General features: G+C 28.1%; 1 protein-coding gene across 1 annotated transcript in view; it reads left to right on the top strand.

Annotated features, from left to right (window-relative positions):
• LOC129984475 (lysosomal alpha-glucosidase-like) overlaps positions 1–19,261 on the top strand; it is a 32,371-nt gene that overhangs the window by 9,748 nt on the left and 3,362 nt on the right. Inside the window, exons 7-17 of the mRNA XM_056094360.1 lie at positions 679–789; positions 872–988; positions 2,213–2,421; positions 3,525–3,658; positions 7,375–7,526; positions 8,125–8,273; positions 9,219–9,303; positions 10,663–10,841; positions 13,734–13,822; positions 15,802–15,851; positions 16,862–16,990. Of these exons, the coding sequence (XP_055950335.1) occupies positions 679–789; positions 872–988; positions 2,213–2,421; positions 3,525–3,658; positions 7,375–7,526; positions 8,125–8,273; positions 9,219–9,303; positions 10,663–10,841; positions 13,734–13,822; positions 15,802–15,851; positions 16,862–16,990 (1,404 nt within the window). The remainder of the gene's footprint in view (positions 1–678; positions 790–871; positions 989–2,212; positions 2,422–3,524; positions 3,659–7,374; positions 7,527–8,124; positions 8,274–9,218; positions 9,304–10,662; positions 10,842–13,733; positions 13,823–15,801; positions 15,852–16,861; positions 16,991–19,261) is intronic.

Here is a 19,261-nt window from a genome sequence, read left to right as displayed (position 1 = left end):
TTTTATGTTAAAAAGTTATAGCTTAAAATCCTCTTTAAACATTGATGAAATATCAGCATATTAAACATTATGTAAGCCAGTATTGGAATTAAAATTTAAGGGTTCTTCATTTGTTCTTCCAAAATGAAGAATATAGGCAATTAAAGCAGCAAATTAATTTTCATTTATAAGAAGTTGTAATACATAATCTTGCACATATAAGTGCCTATCACCACTGCTCTATCCATATTGCAGGTTTATCTTTTCAAAAAATTAAAGTTTTCATTCTACTATATCTTGTATTTTGTTACTATAGTCTACTTACATAAACAAAAAATTACATGATTCGAACTTTCTCTTCAAATATTTTCCTTTATAATACCTGATACAGATCCAAAATTTTAAAATAAAAACAAATAGTAGAAAATGAAAAAGAAATGTAGTTCTTTTTAAAAATTGAGTCCAGAATAGCACTAGAAGTGAATGAATGAATGTTAGTTATAGAAGAAGTTCAGTTGTATATTCCAATATTGGCTTTCCAAAGATATATCCTAATATCTTTGGGAAATATACTACTACCATTTTTGTATTCCATAGCTCTATCTTTATACAGTTAATTAAATTCTTATACTTGTCTACAATATATAAAATAACAGTTTGAACTTTTATCATGTGTAATTAATTTTAATTTATTGTTAGGATCCTGGACTTAGTTGTTCAGAAAAACCAGGTACCTATCCTCCATATGATGAAGGTCTAAAAGAAGACATTTTTGTAAAAAATCCTGATGGTACTATGTTTAGAGGGAAGGTAAAACATATTATTTCCTAAGTTATTTTGCTGAATAAGAATTAATTCTATATTATTTCATATTTTTAATTATCTTCTTAAGGTTTGGACTAATGGCGAGACGGTTTATCCTGATTTCAGCCATCCCAAAACTCCTGCTTATTGGATGAAACTATTTTCTGACTTTCACAACAAAATAGATTTTGATGGCATTTGGATTGTAAGTAAACTTTTGATTTTTTTGTGTGATTTTTATTTCCTTATATGAAATTGTAAAATTTATGTATCAATAATTATTTTTCCTTGATGTTTTGACAAGAAAAAAAGTAATTTCTCTTTATTGTTTTTTCAAAAAAAAAAAAAATGTAAAATATATTTTTGCTTAGAATAAAGAATATAAGGTATTAATACTGAAATATATAATTTTAAGATTGTTTGTAAATTTGGTATTTGTGTGTATTATTTGGTTACAAACAATTAATCGCACTCCCCTCCTCCCCACCAAAGTTGGTATATTAGTCTAATTACTATGTTCATTAGTAAAATACATTTAAACCTAAAATACCCAATGGCATGCAGTTAAGCCAAAAGTTTGTCAATGGCATGGGGCTCTTTTAATACCAGAATGCCCTAAAAAATTTACTCAGGCCCATTTTCTTTAAATTGTTCGTACTTTAATTCGTAGAATGGTCTAGGTGATTGAAAAATTCTATTTTTAACATGTACAGTAAATGTAAACATAATATGTGTAGTATATGTAAAATAATATGTTTTGTAAGCATACTATAATATTTGTAAATAAAAATTTTCAGTTAAATCTTTAATTATTTATTGGAAGTAAGATTGAAAAGTTCATTTAGTTACAGTTTTGAAGGTATATTATTTCTTTATGACTAATAACTAAAGTTGTATGTTTTCTGTGCAGCTAAAGAAGTAAAAGGCCATTAGCAATGCAGTCTGAGCTTTTATGTATTTGAGACTAATTTCCCTATGTTTTGAAAACAAAACTATAGAAAATTGCTCATTTTGGAATTCATTGTTTCTCATGAGGTATTTCATAATGGTGTCAGAGAATTAAAGTTATCGTAATGAGGTTTTTAAAAACGTAAAAAAAAAGAAGGAAAAAAACCCCTAAAAGCTTGTGTAATGCATAAATTAAATGTCTTTATATGTTTTATGTTTAGTTTTTTAAGTGATAAGAAAAATAGTTTCAAAAAAACTGAAAAATCTAATCTATCATATATGCACAAATATATTGTCTTGAAATCTTTGTAGCATATTATTTTGTCATAGTTAAAAATCAAAGAAAATTAATTAAATTGTATTTAAAATAAGGTACTTATTAATAACTTGCCGATCAATCTTTTATGTTAATGTCCTAAATCATTCTCTTTGTTTTTCAATCATATTTGCTATTTTAGTTAATGAATAACTTCTTTTAAAGGACATGAATGAACCATCAAACTTTTATGATGGAGGAAAACAGGGATGTATGAAATCATCCTTTGAAGATCCACCTTACCTGCCCAACTGGGAAAATGGGAACTTGCCATTACGTAAAAAAACAATCTGCATGACAGCAAAGCATTATTCGACCATCCATTACAATGAGCACAATTTAGTAGGATATAGAGAGGCTAATGCAACTAATCAGTGAGTAATTATTTGCTGGAATATGACTTAAAGCAATTAAAAATTTTATTAATGGCTTTAAAAATACCATTATTGTTATCCTGATATTTAAAATTTATTTAATTTACTAAACTTGTTTGGTGGAATTTATTTTTCATTTCTCATTCTGTATTTAACAAAAAAGATTTTGTTTCTCTTATAAATAAGTACATTCCTTAAATAAAGAATTGCTCCCATTCAAATGCCTGTTTTTTACTATATATTATTATTACTTATGTTGAAGATAATGACTCTAAAGGTTAATTTTGTGCTGGTTTTTTTCTTATAACTATTTGCATTGAGATCCATGTTAAAGTGTGGAATAAATTGAGGCTTTAAAAAATAATAACATGTTACTAATCAAGCTTAATCTAACATAATTATCCACATCCATGAAGTAAGGACCAGAGTAATATGGCTTTTGCTTATATATAAATATATACAATTGTATCTATTTTTAATGGCTATAATCTAGGCTGAGTGGTTATTATCTTTAAAGCTGATATTGATGAATGCTAGATCATTGTTCATGCAATTTCTGGAATTTGAAAAATGCTCTTTTGTTACCTATGAATGTAAACCATCAGCTGCTATCAACAATAATCTTTTAAAATGTAATTTTCTAAACTACTTAATCAAAACATGAAGGTATGAAAATAATTAAACTTAGTTCAAAACCTAGTGTAAACAACAGTAGCTTTGGTATTGAATCCTTTTTTTGCTGACCTTCACTTGACTTTTTTCTCTTCAAATAATTCTCAATTTTAAAATCTTGAATTTTTTAATAATAAGTATTGACATAGTTAAAAAGTCATTGCTCTTTAAAATGAAGGTAAGTTCTTTTATCCAATCAATCAGTTGATTTGTTGCTATAAATATTGCAATGGGTATAAATCTAAAAAAAAAAGATGATTAATAATAATAGATTCTTTATTTTTTAATCATCTTAGAAATTCTGTTCTGCATTTATTAGTTAAAGATTTGCAGTTAAAATAGCAATAATATATCAATGTCATATTTGTATTTATTAAAATTGTGTATTATTTATATAAATAATATCTTATGAATTTCTTTTTAATTCTCAGGGCACTAAAAGCTATTAGACAAAAACGTCCTTTTATAATATCTAGAGCATCATTTGCTGGATTAGGAAAACATAGTGGACATTGGAGTGGGGATATATCATCTACATGGGAAGATTTGCGCTACAGTATTACATGTAAATTTGTAAAATTAATTTTCTAAATTTTTCTCTCAAAATCATAATTTTGTTTCCAAAGTGAGTTAATAATTCTATATATGTTCTGTATGTTTCTTATTTGTGAAAATATTGTTATTTCTCTAATGTTTATATTATTATTATTTTTTTATTTTTAAATGTTTTTAAAACTCTATTTGAACTTACAGTAAGCACTTTTTTTATTATTTTTCTGTAGTTTGATGTGATTGGATTTTAAATTTTTTTTTAAGTGTGTTTGGGGTACTTTTTCTTTTATTGAAATAATTTTTAATTGTGATTATCTCTTCATTAATAAGAGAATTTATAAAATAATAGTTTCCCTATATCAATATAAATATTAATATAGAACATTATAGAAATGTTTATTAAGATATCATGGCTTAATTGTATAATAGTCTTCGTTGACGACCAGCTGTTTTGCCAGAGGTATTAGTTATATTTAATTTTATTGAAACCAGTTAGATAAAACTTCATGTCCATGATACCATCAAATTGTCAGATATTAAAGCCATGTTATTTCAATAGGCTTTCATATGTTTTGTTCATTGTGCATATGAACTTTTCTAATGGGGACCATTTTCATCATAGCGTTATTATGCCTGGTTGATCTATCTTCTGAATTTAACGGTATTCTAACTTTGCTTTTTTTATTTGTCCTATAAGCTGCATAATTAAAAGAATCCTTCTTTAGCTTTTAACTATGAAAAAAAATCATGTGATCATATATTTAATGAAACAATGAAAATTATTGTGGTTTCATTTACAACCATGAAAATACTGTTATGAAATATTCTTAAAAATAGGCTTAAAAGTTAATTAAAATTGGTATAAAGAGTTTTACAGCAACTATATTGGCATCATCGAAAAATATGAAATATATGGAGTATACAAAGAGAAAGTATTATAATCAGAGAAAAAGTTTATCTCAAAACTTTTATGAATCTCCTCATTTCAAACCACCCTGAGAATGAAAAATACATTTTTAGAATCATATCTGTCTTCTGTGAACACAATAATATAAAATAACTTTGAGCTAGTCGCATGAAATTTGGTATATAGACATTAAACGAAATTTGTAGATTTTTATTTATCAGATTTTGTACAAAATCCGTTAAGAAGAAGTTTGTCTGTTCAATTGTCAGAATATAAATCAACACAATATATGCAAAATGAAGACACTGAGATAGCAATCGATCTATATTGTCATTTTTTTTATCCATTATATTTTCCATGAAAGGCTGAATATTTCACCTTGTTTTGAATGATGATATTTAACTCGCAACATTTCATGAGATTTCTAGTCTCACAAGTCTTACAAATGTTTGTTGATATTCAACTTTTTTCTGATCAGTATAATTAGTTATGCAGACTTCATGTGCAAAAATTTGTGCTTGATTTTATGAATATTCTTTACTTTGTTCTAGTTGAAACAAAAGTTATTATTATTATTATTATTCTCATATTCATTCCTTCATTGTTTTCTATTCCTCATTTTGAAAATTGGAAGGAAATATGATGGCTGTGACATTTTTTGTGATTTGCTATGATAAAATTTATTGTTTGGATGAAGTTATTATCTATTGATATCATAACTAATTCTAACAGTCTATATTTAGAACCATGTTATGATTCAGTGACCTCAATTCTGATCTTCAAAAATATTCCTCAAATTGCAGAACAGAACAGGAGAGATAAATTATTATCGCCACAATATCTTGATAAGATTAAGAGTCACCTTTATGATAATAGAATACTTTCAAGCAAAACTAGATATTATGATATTTACATTTTATTTACCTTGTTAAGATATCAGAGAAAAAAAAGAAATAATTATAAAAAGAAAGTGAATAAGATCTACTTAGTGGGAAGGCAAGGAGAAGATACATTAAACGCATCCTCCCCTCTGATTTGTCATTTTCTTTTGTTGTTGTGTGACATCAAGTAAACATTATTTTAATTCTATGACATTGAAAAAAAGAATGAATCACAGTTTAGAACTTTAAACATTTTTGGTGTTCTTTATTCTTGTTGTATCTAGATTTTTTCAAGATGCCCTACTTAAATTTCAGTAAAAACTTTTTAAGAAAAAGTCAATAAATTTTGAATGGTTAAGATGAAAATAAACAGAATTATGAAAATGACATAATGCATTACCTCTATGATGAAATTAAAACTCCATGATGCACAGTTTGGGAATCACTGACTTGAAATATTTTTAAATGATGACATTTTATGTATTCTTTGAAACCTAGTCAAACTTTGATAGCTTATTGTTCTGGTAGATCAAAATAGTAACGTCCTTAACTGTATTAAACTTATAGAGCTCTTTAGGTAATGTAAGTTTTAGGATTCTCCTCTTTCCTTTACAATTCACTAAACAAGATATTTTTTATTTAATCTTTGTGTGAGTAATTTTTAAGTAACATATATTATGCGAAGCTGAAATAATGAAACATTTATTTGCAAGTCATATTGATAATTTTGTTTCGGTATCTGGCATACGAATGTATTCAAAATTTGAAAGTATTTTAAGCAAGATAATAAAAAAAAATTGATAAAAGGGACATTTAAAAAAAAATTACATTATTTTTTTAGATTTATAGAAAAAAAAACTTAATATAAAACTAGCAAAAGATAATTAAAGAAATTACTAAAAATAATTATAGAAACGTAAAAGAAAAAATGAATAATGCAATTTTTTGGAAATTGTAGATTGATTTTAAATTGCATAATCTTAAATGCATGGCTTTTATAAATATTTTATTTATATAATTAAATTACCCTGAATATACATCAGAAATAATCTTTTGTATAGTTCTTATCCTTAGATTTGTAGGTAATTGCCTATTTCATAATTTAGTTCTGTTGTTGTCATAAACAAATACATACAAATTCTAAATGTTCATATGTTTATATGCAAAAGGCAGTTTTACTTACAAATCAGCATAAAGTAATTTTGTTTTCTCCTTTATATTCTGATTGTACAATGTTAAGACAATTTCATTATTAAAATCAATAATTTACAAAAGGACTTTTTTTTTAATTCATTTATTATTTTACTAATTACCTACCTAATATGTCTTTCTAGATGAGCTGCTGTCCATTTAACAATATCTGAGACATGAATACCACAAATTAATTAATGCAAATTAGTTAATCAGTGATAATCATATTTAAATTAGTTAATATAAAATCCCATGTACATTTGCAAAGCGTGCAAGAAACAATATATATTTTATTTGTTGTGCATTTTAGTTATCAAAATGTAGTAACATAAAAAGTTTTGTTTCCTTGTAGGTGAATATTTTTTATCCCTAATATTCACAGAAACAAATAGTTAACAGTAACAGAAAAAAAAATGCAATACAGAATAAAAATAATGTTGTAAGGAAACACTGGCAATACACTTTAACTGAAGTGAGATTATTACGAATCATCATAAATTTAAAATAATAAAAAATGCAGACATCAGATGTCAAAACTGAAGTTGAAATTTTGCATCCATTAAAGATGCAGAGCTAAAAAAACTAGGATATTTTTAACTCCCCTGTCAGCATTACAGATGGCAGTGTAGGGTTACATATGCTGATATTATTATTTTTTTAATTATCTTGAAATATTCACCATCCAGCTGGCAATATGTGTTTAAAAATGTGCATAAATTTTATATAAAAAATTTTTTTTCATTTATTTAGCACTGCTTAATTTTAACCTGTATGGAGTCTCTATGATTGGATCTGATATTTGTGGATTTAATGGTGACACAACTGTTCCACTTTGTGCAAGATGGCAGTCTTTAGGTGCATTTTATCCATTTTCAAGGAATCATAATAATCTTGGGCAGAAAGTAAGCAGTGTTTCATCTTCAAAAGTTATTGTCACTAAGATATGCCCAAGATTTATTAATTTCCATTCTTTAAACATTTTAAAATATTAAATGAATTTCCAAAAAATATATAATTTACATAGTTTTTTTTTTCCATTGTTGAAAAAGAATTTGAAAGTCTCAATATATATTTTTAATAAAGGTATAACTAATGTAATATTTACTATCATAGCAAACAAATATATTTTTAACAAGTAAATTCAGATGTTGTAATATTCACAGCTGTTCCATTTAATATAGTTGAATGGATTGAAATATAAAACTTTCTTTAGTAACACGATAATTTGAAAATAGAATTGTTGATTCCCTTATTGTTTCCCTACCCTGGATAACTGTTTTATTACTTTATTACAGTGAAGTCAAATAGGTTCACTGTAACCTCAAAATAGTGTCATTTCATAATGCTATTATTTCATACATTGTTACATTCAGACATTCTAATAATTTTTGTTTAATTGTAAATTGTTGTTACTAGAATTGCTTCTTTAATTAGAATTCAATAATATATTTATCTATAATTGCATATATCTTGCTTATGTAAACATATATATATTTTTAGGAACAGGATCCTGCTTTCTTAGGTCCTATTGTTACTGAAGCTACTAAAAATTCACTGGGCACTCGTTACATTTTGTTGCCATATTTATATACTTTGTTTGCCCGCAGTCATATATTTGGCGATACTGTTGTTCGACCCTTATTTTTTGAGTAAGTGTTTTAGTTATTTCCATGAAAATGCTAAAATAATCTGATTAAAGAAGAACTAGCAGAAGAATTTTCCTTTTTCTTTGATAAAATATTTTTAAGCTTCAAATCATTTCTATAAGCTGTTCAGAAATTTATCATCTTGAAAGCTTTTCATAAATCTTTAATGTAGTTTATTTTTAAATATTGAATATATCTGCACTTTTGTTAAATGTTATAAAAAATTCCCCATGTCTTTTAATCTTCTTTTTAGAAGCAAAATGATTAAAAGGTTGTTTTTTACCCATAAATGTTGGCTATAGTTTGAATTATTGATTTCATGCTAAATCATTTTCATGACAAATTTGGTGGGAGTGCTTCATATCTACATGATCCTTCATTGAGTTAGCATTTAGCATTGATTAGTAATTGTCTCTGTGAATATTTGCAGCATCAAAACAATTTATATTTTAAAATGTTATTCTAAAGCAAATACAGGTTTCTAACTGTATTTGCTTCAGAATGACATTTGCAAATGTGAAAGTCATGCATTTACATATTTTTTACAATAATATGCAGGTATATATAATCTCTCGATTTTTCAAATAATAGTATATATATATATATATATATATAAGGTCTCCCAGAAAATGCAGCATAAGTATTGAAGTGTCTATAACGATTTGCAGTTTAAAATTATTTGTTGAGGTAACTATGAAGTTAACATAAGATATTTTATTTAAATTAAATACAATTATTAATAAACCAGCTGGTTGTCAGATAGCTAAATAAATAATAATTGGTGTATGTGTAGCAATTTTTTTAATTATTCATCTATGGATTAAAAGACACATTTGGTAAAATTTTTTTAATCCTTTTAGTAATATAAATCAATAAATAATTTTAAAAAATTTGAATTCTATATTTAATCTTTTTATGGGTCTGAAATTGTTTCTTGTTTTTATGTAGATATCCTTTAGATAAGAACACTTATTCAATAGGAGAACAATTCCTTTGGGGCCCAGCCTTTATGATAATTCCTGTTGTTTATGAGGTAATAAATAAAATACAATCATAATTTATATGTAGCTTTTTAAATATTTAAAACCAAATTAATTTAAATTCAAAGCATGCAAAAGTATTTAGTCTGCTTGTACTGCAGTCTTCTTATAGACATAGAAACTATCTGCACTTTTAAGCATGCACAAATTGGTTTTGGTTTTACTAAATAGGAATGAGATAGAAGGTGGAGGCAGAGTTGTTTATTTATTTTTTGTCAAGAAATATGTATAAACAGTACTCAAATTTCGAATTAAAACAAAGTAATATTATTCAAAAAGAAGCTAGAAATCAACATTGGGAAAAAAACAGATGAAAGAAAAAAGTGTTGAACAAAAAACTTTAAAAATGTCCTTTTCTTACACATTGCTTTTCACCTCTCTGCAGAGTAAAATTGTTCTATGCCGTTAGATACAGGCTTCTGAAAAATGCAGTATATCAAATGAAGAATTCATAAGATGATAGGCTATGCTTGCAATAGGTAAAAGCTCATGAAAAAAAATGCTTATTACCCATGAGGTGTATAAAAAATATTATTGGTATGCAAAATATATATATATGTAATGGATTTCGAATCCTGTCGGCTAAATAATATGTAACATATTTTGGTTTAAGTAGAATGCAGGTTGAACAAGCAGTGAATAGACTTTATATCTTTAATTTCGTTTTAATATCCATTTCGGGAAAGCATAATTATTAACAAGAAGGCGCAAGACAGCACAGAAAGCAGAAGGCAAAAAGGGCCAAACAAATGATCACTAGCCTTATATAACATTGGATTTCTGGCTATGCACCAAGGGCATACATGTGTTGACCTTTGACACCTTTTCAAGGGCACCGAAGTATCACTCTCACTAGAAACGTAGTTCTGATGGCGCATTAATTTTACACAGGAATTAATTAAACCGAAAGTGGAATTGGATCACGAAATAAGAGAATATTTTTAGAATGAAGTCACGATGGGCTAAATTAAGATAAAGTTTTGGAAATTAATTTGGATTAAATTAAGAGTTTAAAATATCATTACTTATATATATATATATATTTGTATTTAAATTTGCAGAAGTGAAATATGTCTCTTAAAATTGTAGCAAAAATGCAAAATGCCTAGCTGACATTGATTAATTAAAGTGGTGTTTAAATATTATAAGCCAAAAAATATGTGTATGATAGTTACATAATAAAGTGATATAAAATTTTTTGTGGTGCATGCAAGTGCTTAAAATGATAAACATAAATGATATTGATATTATAAAAAGTTATTATAAATTAATAATATTTTAATTTATTTGCAATAATAGTTGAATGAGAAATAAATAAATTCTAATATGAATTATTGTCATCATTTTTTCAGAATGATGTAACTGTGACAGCATATTTACCCAAAGGTTATTGGTATGCTGGTAATGGACAACTAATAAACAGCACTGGTCAAAAAGTTTCACTTAACGTTCCTTTAACTAGCATTGCTTTTGCTATAAGAGGTGGTTATATTATGCCTGGACAAATTCCAGATAAAAATACAGAGCTTAGGTAAGTTAAATTTTCGTTTGCCAAGTTGCTTTTGTCATAATAATAATTATTTTTTTACCTTTTTAGACTCAGGCTGAATCTACGTCTGCAATATAAATCGAGTTGCGAAATAATTATTGTGAATGCTGTAATCTCGGTTTGTACTTTCTTGTACATGAGCTATGCAATCCTTAAAAAATTCTATTTCAAGGAGATCAAAAACTTTTATATTTCACACACCCTGAGTGTGAAAAATCATTTTTATTTTCTCATATATAATGTATACAAAAAGAAAGTATTGTTACGAAACTTCCTACACAAAGTCTGTAAAGTCAACGGGTTCGCTTGTCAATAACAAATAACTACGTTTATTGATACGTAAACACGAATACAAAGACAACAAACACAGCCGTGACAATACATAGCAGCCCACAAGTCGTAATCGATAGTAACAACCACAGCACACAAAACGATCAGACAGAACTCAGCAGGAGGAGGGAATCTACATAGCTAATATCTACGGTCTCTCCAAACGCCTTCAATTCTTCACTATCTCCTCTCTTTAGCTGTATCCAACTGAGACCTCACTACTATACGACTCGATGCCATCTCTATAATGAACTCCAAGATTCGGCGCACAGCTCAATTCCCCAATTGCTTGAGCTCCACTCAACGCCTGCTTTTCGTTGGATGGCCCAACTAGTTCGCCGTTAAAATAATCTTCGGCATGGACTGCCGCCTTTTATAATTTCTGGAGCAGGGCAGAGAAAGTTCCCGAGAAATCAATCATATCTCAGCTCCTATTGGTTCTATAGCCAAAATTCTTGGAATATTTTAGTATCATCTGTTTTGTCGCCAAATTCGTCGCCAAGCCCGGGGTTCATTGATCTGGCATCTCACCAGATCTCACCGTGTTCGGAAAACACATTTTTGACATTATGTTTGTTCATGAAAACGATAATTCCGAAATGCTTTGTTCTAGATAGATGAAATTCGGTATATGGTCTCATCAGATCTGTTCATTTCTAGTGAATTTTGGACGAAAGAAGTTTATTTTTCTGAATATAGCTAAACACATGCATAAATATTTTGTCACTCTCAAAATTTTGAAGGGGACTGGATGACACTGCACTCATGTTATCACCCTGCTTCACTATTATCTCCAATTCCTATGGTATTAAAAATCTGAGTGCACGTTCACGGCCTTGCCCTAGAACCATAGTTTTCATGCAGGAGAGGAAGGGTAAAGTTTTATTATGGATATGGAAAAAGACCATTCATTGATTGGAATTCATTGCCTATGTGTGAACACTCTGACTCAAAAACGCAATGAATAAAGGGATAAAATGTGCGATTCTGTCTTTTTTCACTAAATTCGGGAAGAATTTTGTCTCTTTGTACTTATGTTTTTACTTTCCCATTTACAAAGTATAGAGAAAGTATTGTATTTGTCGGTTGTAAAGTCGACCAAAAGGCGCCAAGAATCAATCGTCAAACTATATAGCATATGATTGCACTTTCAGAATTTTTCATGATAAATAATAATGCACTTGTGTATATTTTAATAATTTGGCGAAATTTTTTCTTGGCGCTCTTTGGTCGCCGTTAAAACCGAATTGTACCAAAAGTATAGTAATCTTCAAAAAATCTGAACTCGAGATTTTGATGGATTTCAACGTTTTAGACATGTCTGAGTTCGAAAAACGCATTTTTCGGAAAATGTCCATCTGTCTATTTGTCTGTGACAAAGATAACTCCAAAATGTGCGCTAGATGAAATTTGATATACGGTATTTGCATCAAATTTAGAGATTTCTATCCAACTTTGAACAACTCCATTCAGAGGAAGTATGTCTGTTCGAATATAAGTTAACACGATAACTACAAAACGAAGAGAGGTAGATAGATAAAATTTGGTGCATAGATTTAACATCTATAATGCAGACGCCTGTCAAATTTTGAGCTAGATGCGACTAGGGGTAGAACTGTCTCTCCGTCTATACTTTCAGAAACATGTAAACTAGGTAACTAAAAAAGTTAAGTGACTTAAATGCATCAAATTTAATGTGTGATTTTGTGATTATAATTGTAATTCTGTGTCAAATTTTTGTTAAATCGCTGGGGAAAGACGCGTTTAAAAATCAAATTTGATTTTCGGATACTAACAACCGCATGCCTGAGATTAATCGCCAAAAATTTCACCAAGTATCCCACGAATAGATTCAATAAAAATGATAAATTCACGCCATTGGTTAATATTTCGTGACTATTGTATGTCAGTGTCATGTAAAGTTGTCTGTAGGATGACACTTTTATAAGAGAATATGCGAGAGAGTTTTGAGGAGCCTACTCATACTGGTTATAAACTGAAACTAATGATAATTAGAAACTCCCAAAGAGCTAAACGGATGAAATTTTGTCGATGGTAATCCGAAGCGTAAATCTTTATGGAATTTCAGACCACATCTGATAATAACAGGTTAATCAGTTGTCCTTCTATATATTCGCTAGTTTGTGGACATGATAACTCAAAGTCAATATGACTGAAGAGAATAAAATGTTGAGTATGGTTTTGTAACTGAAAATATAGTTTATGACTGTAAATATGCGTCAAATTTCAAACACAATTCAGTCGGAAAGAAGGCATCCAATATATACTTTCAAGTTTGTTTGTTTTTTATTGTATCAAGAAGCACAAAGCGCGTCATCTTGCTTAAGTAAACAAGAAGTTTAAATATAGAACACTTCTGCTGGCTTCTTTTCAGATAATATGTTTATTTTTGAAAATATTAAGCCTCTTGTACGTTAAATATGTAAATAACCCCCTGGAATGTATTTGCAATTCAACAAATTTTCAAAGATATAGTATTGTAATTATATGCTTATAAAGTAATAATACTACTTCCTTTTGTAGCCGAAAAATGCCTTTTATGCTTATTGCTGCTATAGATGAAAATTTACAAGCTCAAGGTGAACTCTACTGGGATGATGGAGATTCTTTAGGTAACGCTTAAATAAATGTATATTTATATCATCATTCAATATTTTTTGTATTAGAGCTCTAACACTTTGGCGTACTCTTTTTTGCTTTCATCTATGCCTAGTATAGAAAAAGTATAGCTATCATTAAAAAATTCAAACTCGAGGTTTTGACGAATCTCCATGTTTTAGATCTCCATAAGCTCGAAAGACACATTTTTAAAAATGTCTGTCTGCCTCCCTATGATTAAGATAATTAAAAAACGCTTTTAGCTGGACGGATGAAATTTGTCACATGGTCTTCACACCAAATTTGCAGATTTCTATCAAATTTTGAGTAAAATCTGTTCAGAGGAAATGCGGCTGTTTGAGTATAAGGTAACATGATAATTACAAAGCGAAGAGAGCTAGATAAATTAGATTTGGTACATAGATTTATTATCTATCGTGTATATAGATACCTGTGGAATTTTGAGCCAAATCCAACCGAGAGTTGACTGTCTGTCGCTGTGTACTTTCAGAAATAAGTAAACGTGAAAATTCGGAAACGCTATGACTTAAATATATAAATTTGGTATGAGATTTTGTGGCTACAAGGGCATTTTCATGTCAAATCTTTCTTTCAATCAGTTGATAAAAACATGTATAAAGCACAAATTCAATTTTCGGATACTATTAACTGCATGCCAGAGATTAATCTAAAAAAAAAAATGCCATCACACGATAGATTCAGTAAAAATGCTAAATTCACGCCAAAAGTAAATATTTCGTAACTATCTGTATGTCAGTGCAATTCAAGGCGTTTTCTGGGCTAACAACTTTATTAGAGAGTATGCGAGAAAGTTTTGGGGAGACAACGTCCCCAATTCTCCAGCTGTATTCACAAGAAAAAAGCACTGAATATAATTATCACATTTTTTCCTCTATTCAAATGGATAAATTATTTTCCAAAAAGATGCTGTAGCTCTTTTTAGCATAGAAGAGTAAAGTAGACATGCCATTTGGTGACAGATGTAAACTGGAAGGGTTTGTCAGTGAAATTCACTATTTGTTTGATGTGATTATTTCACACTAAAGCATTTTATTTTAATTGTAATTCAATATATAATGATATATAGGATGCTGAAAGTACATTGCCATATTTACACGAGTCTTATTATTAATTGAAATAATATGACTTTTGGCAAATTTAATATGACTTAATAAGATACTGAAAGAATTTTGATATACATAGTAGAAATGTTTTGAAATTCATTTTAGTGACATTTCCTACCATTATCATTGAATTGTAATGTTATGATGTGGCATTTCCTTCTTAATTTTTGCATGAAATGTTTAAGTATGTCTTGAGAATCTTTATATGACATTATTAGAAATAATAAATTGCTGAATCCCAAATAATTGTTACTCTCCTTTTGTATGGCTAAAGTGTTGATTATTATTATTTTATATAATTAATTATTGTCAACCAAATATTATTTTAAAAAAATCTTAAGTTGTATCTCAGATTAATGTTGAATAAATGGATGGAGCAGTAATTTAGTTTAGTTTTAGTTATATTAAAGTCCCTGTTTAAGTCAATAGTAGAGCTATTTTGGGATGGAATTCATAATTTTGAACCGCAGTCAGATGACGATAGCGACACCTGAGCTGGCACAGAACATATTTCTAAACTTTTATGCAGCATTCAACTGGCGTATACTACTTATTTGTTACAATCAAAGTGTAATTATTTTGAAATCTTTTTTTTTTATTCTGATTTATATGTATTGAAGATTTCAGTGAATTTAACAAGCTTAATAAATATTTCATATACCATTAAATTTATTATTCAGTTTTGAATTTATCTGGAATATATCAACTCAATTAGGTAGTTAGTAAAATGTTCATAGTTTTTTCCCTCTATTTGTAAAAATGCATGTGTTTTAAATTCAATTCTTTCATTTTAAGTTTATTTATTGACATTTTTTTTTTTTTTTTTTTTTTTTTTTTTTTTCATTTAGATACTTTTGAAAAAGGAAATTATACCCTGATCCGATTCAAGATTGATAAAGTAAGTGTATTATGTTTTGTTTATAATATGACTACAATTTATATTTGCTGTGTTGACAATCAAGAAAAAGATATTACACTTTTTAAAAAAATTAGTTGCTATCAATCGTTCTAAGAGATTATTCAATTGAAATTGAAAAAAAAAAAAAAATGTTGTCATTTAATTGCTTATCTGTTGTTTAAAGAAAGACTCCATTTGTAGTGTAAGTTTTCTTTTAGCTCAAGCTAGAGATATGATCATATCAAAACCAGGGTTTCAGGGATATTTCAGGTTTTTTTTTTTTTTTTTTTTTTTTTTTGTTCTAAAAGAGGTGTTTTTTTTTTTTTTTTTTAAATCTTTAATTTAATTCTTGAAACGCAGCTAATTCTTTTGATCTGTGCTTTTGTTAATTTCTTTAGCTTTAAAAATATATGTATATGTTACATAGTTATTACTAATAATAACTAATTTCATTTATTGAGTGTATAATTTATTTAAATAAATTAATTTTATCAAACCAATGTCATCCTAAAACTGAACATACCTTTATTTCTTCTGCTGCTTTAGAATTTGTAGAACCAACATCAGCATTAATTCTGACATTTTCACTGTTACTCTCTACCCACTGAGACTCCCACCCAGAGCATCTATATCCTCTTTGCCCTCCTTCCCTTAAAATTATAGATCTCTGAATAGCCAAAAAGTGAACATCCAAAATACATACTGAATATAATTTATTATTTTTCAAGACATAAAACATGCCATATTATGTCTTATACCAAAGTTTTATGTTAAGGGGAGAGGGTCCTGCTTTTTCTATCATTCTTCTACCCTGACCTGTTCTTTGATTCTCAAAGCATTGAAAATCTGTGAATTTGTGGTGTTCACGATATTCTCCAAGATTCTCAATATAGTCTGGAAAATGCCACTCCTGTTATTCTTCTTATTATCTTTGCAGATATTTGATAATTTCAAATGCTGATTCTAATATTTTCCTTTTTTTTTTTTTTTTTTTTTTTTTTTCATGTTAGAATGTTCTTTCATCTACTGTGGTCAACAAAGGATATGAGGGTCCTATGGACTTAGGTGCTACTCAAATAAGTGGCATTTCTAGAAATGTTACAGAAGTATCTATAAATGGTGTAAACTGTACACATCAGGTAAGTTTGCTGCATAGTTTTTAAACTATTAATAAAAATTAAATTTTAGCATAAAATTATTTTATTACATATTGTTTTCATCAAAACTGTTTGGTAATAAAACAACTGGAATAAAAAGGAGAATGATGTTGTGGTGAAAAGCTTATAAGCCAGATAACAGTTACAAAACATGGACAATTGCTTTTGTCTTGTGGTCTTGTTACTCGGCTGCGAACCACAAGGTCCCAGATTCTATCCTCGCTCATAACAATCCACTATGTTGGTGACCTTGGACAATGAACCTTCAACCTTTGTACAGTTGTTGTGTCGCCATCTACCCACAGCAACCCAAAGTCATCAGACTCACTTGACAAAGCAACACAAAGTCATTAGACTCGCTTGACGCAGCAACACAAAGTCGTCAGACTCACTTGAAGCAACAGTAACTACTCACCCACACATGCTCGCCATAATGCTGCTCAAATGAGTACAGGCGCATTAGACTCAACATCACCACTCAACATCCATATTGTTTGTCTCACCTCCGACTTACTGGAGGGAGAGTATTGTGGTGAAAAGCTTATAAGCCAGATAACAGCTACGAAACAAGGGCAGTTGCTTTTGTCTCGTGGTCTTGTTACTTGGCTGTGAACCACAAGGGCCCAGGTTCTATCCTCGCTCATAACAATCCGCTACAATGTCATGAATGTGATATTTAAGGATTCAGATTGTCATCAAACAGTTTTATTGTTATTAAATACTAAGCGACTTTGCGACCAACTTGTACACAAAACATATTAGTGTGTTTAATTTGAATTCAAACTTATGCATGACTTTTATGTACATGATTCTCTAAAAAAAAAAGGAAAAAAAAGAAAGAAAGAAAAAAACATTTGTGATAGATGTTAGACCCATCTTGTCTTAATAGTCTTACACTTGTTCTATTTATTATGTAAATGAGTTTTCATAATAGAATCAAGTCCAATTTATTTTATTACATTCCACAAATGAAATATATAAGCGAAAATTATGCAAAAAGAAGTTTTTTAAAAAATTGTAAAATATAAAAAAAGAGTACATGACAAATAATTTGATATTTAAGTGGTAAATTTTTAATTTTAAAGCAGTTTAAAATTTATTTTTACGCAATAATATTTATGAAAGTTTTTATAGAAAAATGCCAAAAATTCTGTTTAATTAATTAAAATACTAATTAATTTTTAAAATTACTCTGAGGTGCACATTCCTGCCTTCTTAAAATATACTTGTTCAAAATTTGAAAGTTCTAAGTCAATCTAGTCTGTAGAGTACCAGCACATACATATTCTTTATTATTTGTTGAGATAGCATGAAATAGGTGTAATTCCTGCATGCAGTATATAATCCAAATCAAAATATAAAAGCTGTATTTATTTTTAATTATAGTATTTTAAAATGACATTAATAATGTTTTCTTTATATTCTTGATGATTTTGAAGTAGGCAGTTTTTTAGATAAGCAATCACAAAACTGTGGAAGATAAATTCTTTTTTTCTTTTCACTCTCTCACTCTCTTTTTTAAAAATTAATTATTTTTTTTTGTCAGAAAAGCGGTGGTTTTTTTTAAAATTTGTTAATAATTGTTGACACATGTTGAAAATTATTTAATGTGACATAGACTGAAGAAATGAATGAAAATGAATAAAGAGAAAAAAGATATTATATTATTATATATTCTATATATTATATTACATATTATAATAATTATTATTCAAATCTGTTGAATGTCATGCAAATTTTGAGTCATCAGATAATTATGTTTAGAAAAATTAAAACTGTTGTCAAAAATTATCCAAAAAAGTTAAAACACATTAATAAAATGACATTAGGGTTTCATTGCGTATGTATTAGGATTTATTTTTAGATTTTTATTGCTTGAATTAGTAACCTTTTTAATGCCCTTTTTTTTATAAATGTGTAATTATTATTATCAAGCGTTTTTTACGCGTGTTTATATATTGCAATGGCAGAAACAATTTTTCAAACCTGTTATATAAGTGTGGTATTTAATGTTGTAAACGAACTAAGATGTCTGATAACTATAATTTTCAGTTCAATTTTTTAACTTACTTATATACAAAATAAAAGGTGCAGAAAGAAAGTATTGTCATTGCCAAAAGAATCCCAATTGAGGATTTTGACGAATTTACTCATCTCTGACCTTCCTGCATCCGAAAAACACATTTTTAGAATAATGTCTGTAAACATGATGGTTCAATCATAATTGACAGATCAATTTCAGTGTACGAATTT

The sequence above is a fragment of the Argiope bruennichi genome, chromosome 9 (assembly GCF_947563725.1).
Source record: "Argiope bruennichi chromosome 9, qqArgBrue1.1, whole genome shotgun sequence".
NCBI lineage: Eukaryota > Metazoa > Arthropoda > Arachnida > Araneae > Araneidae > Argiope > Argiope bruennichi.
Note: the sequence above shows the minus strand (reverse complement) of the source record. Positions and strands in the feature narration are given on the sequence as shown.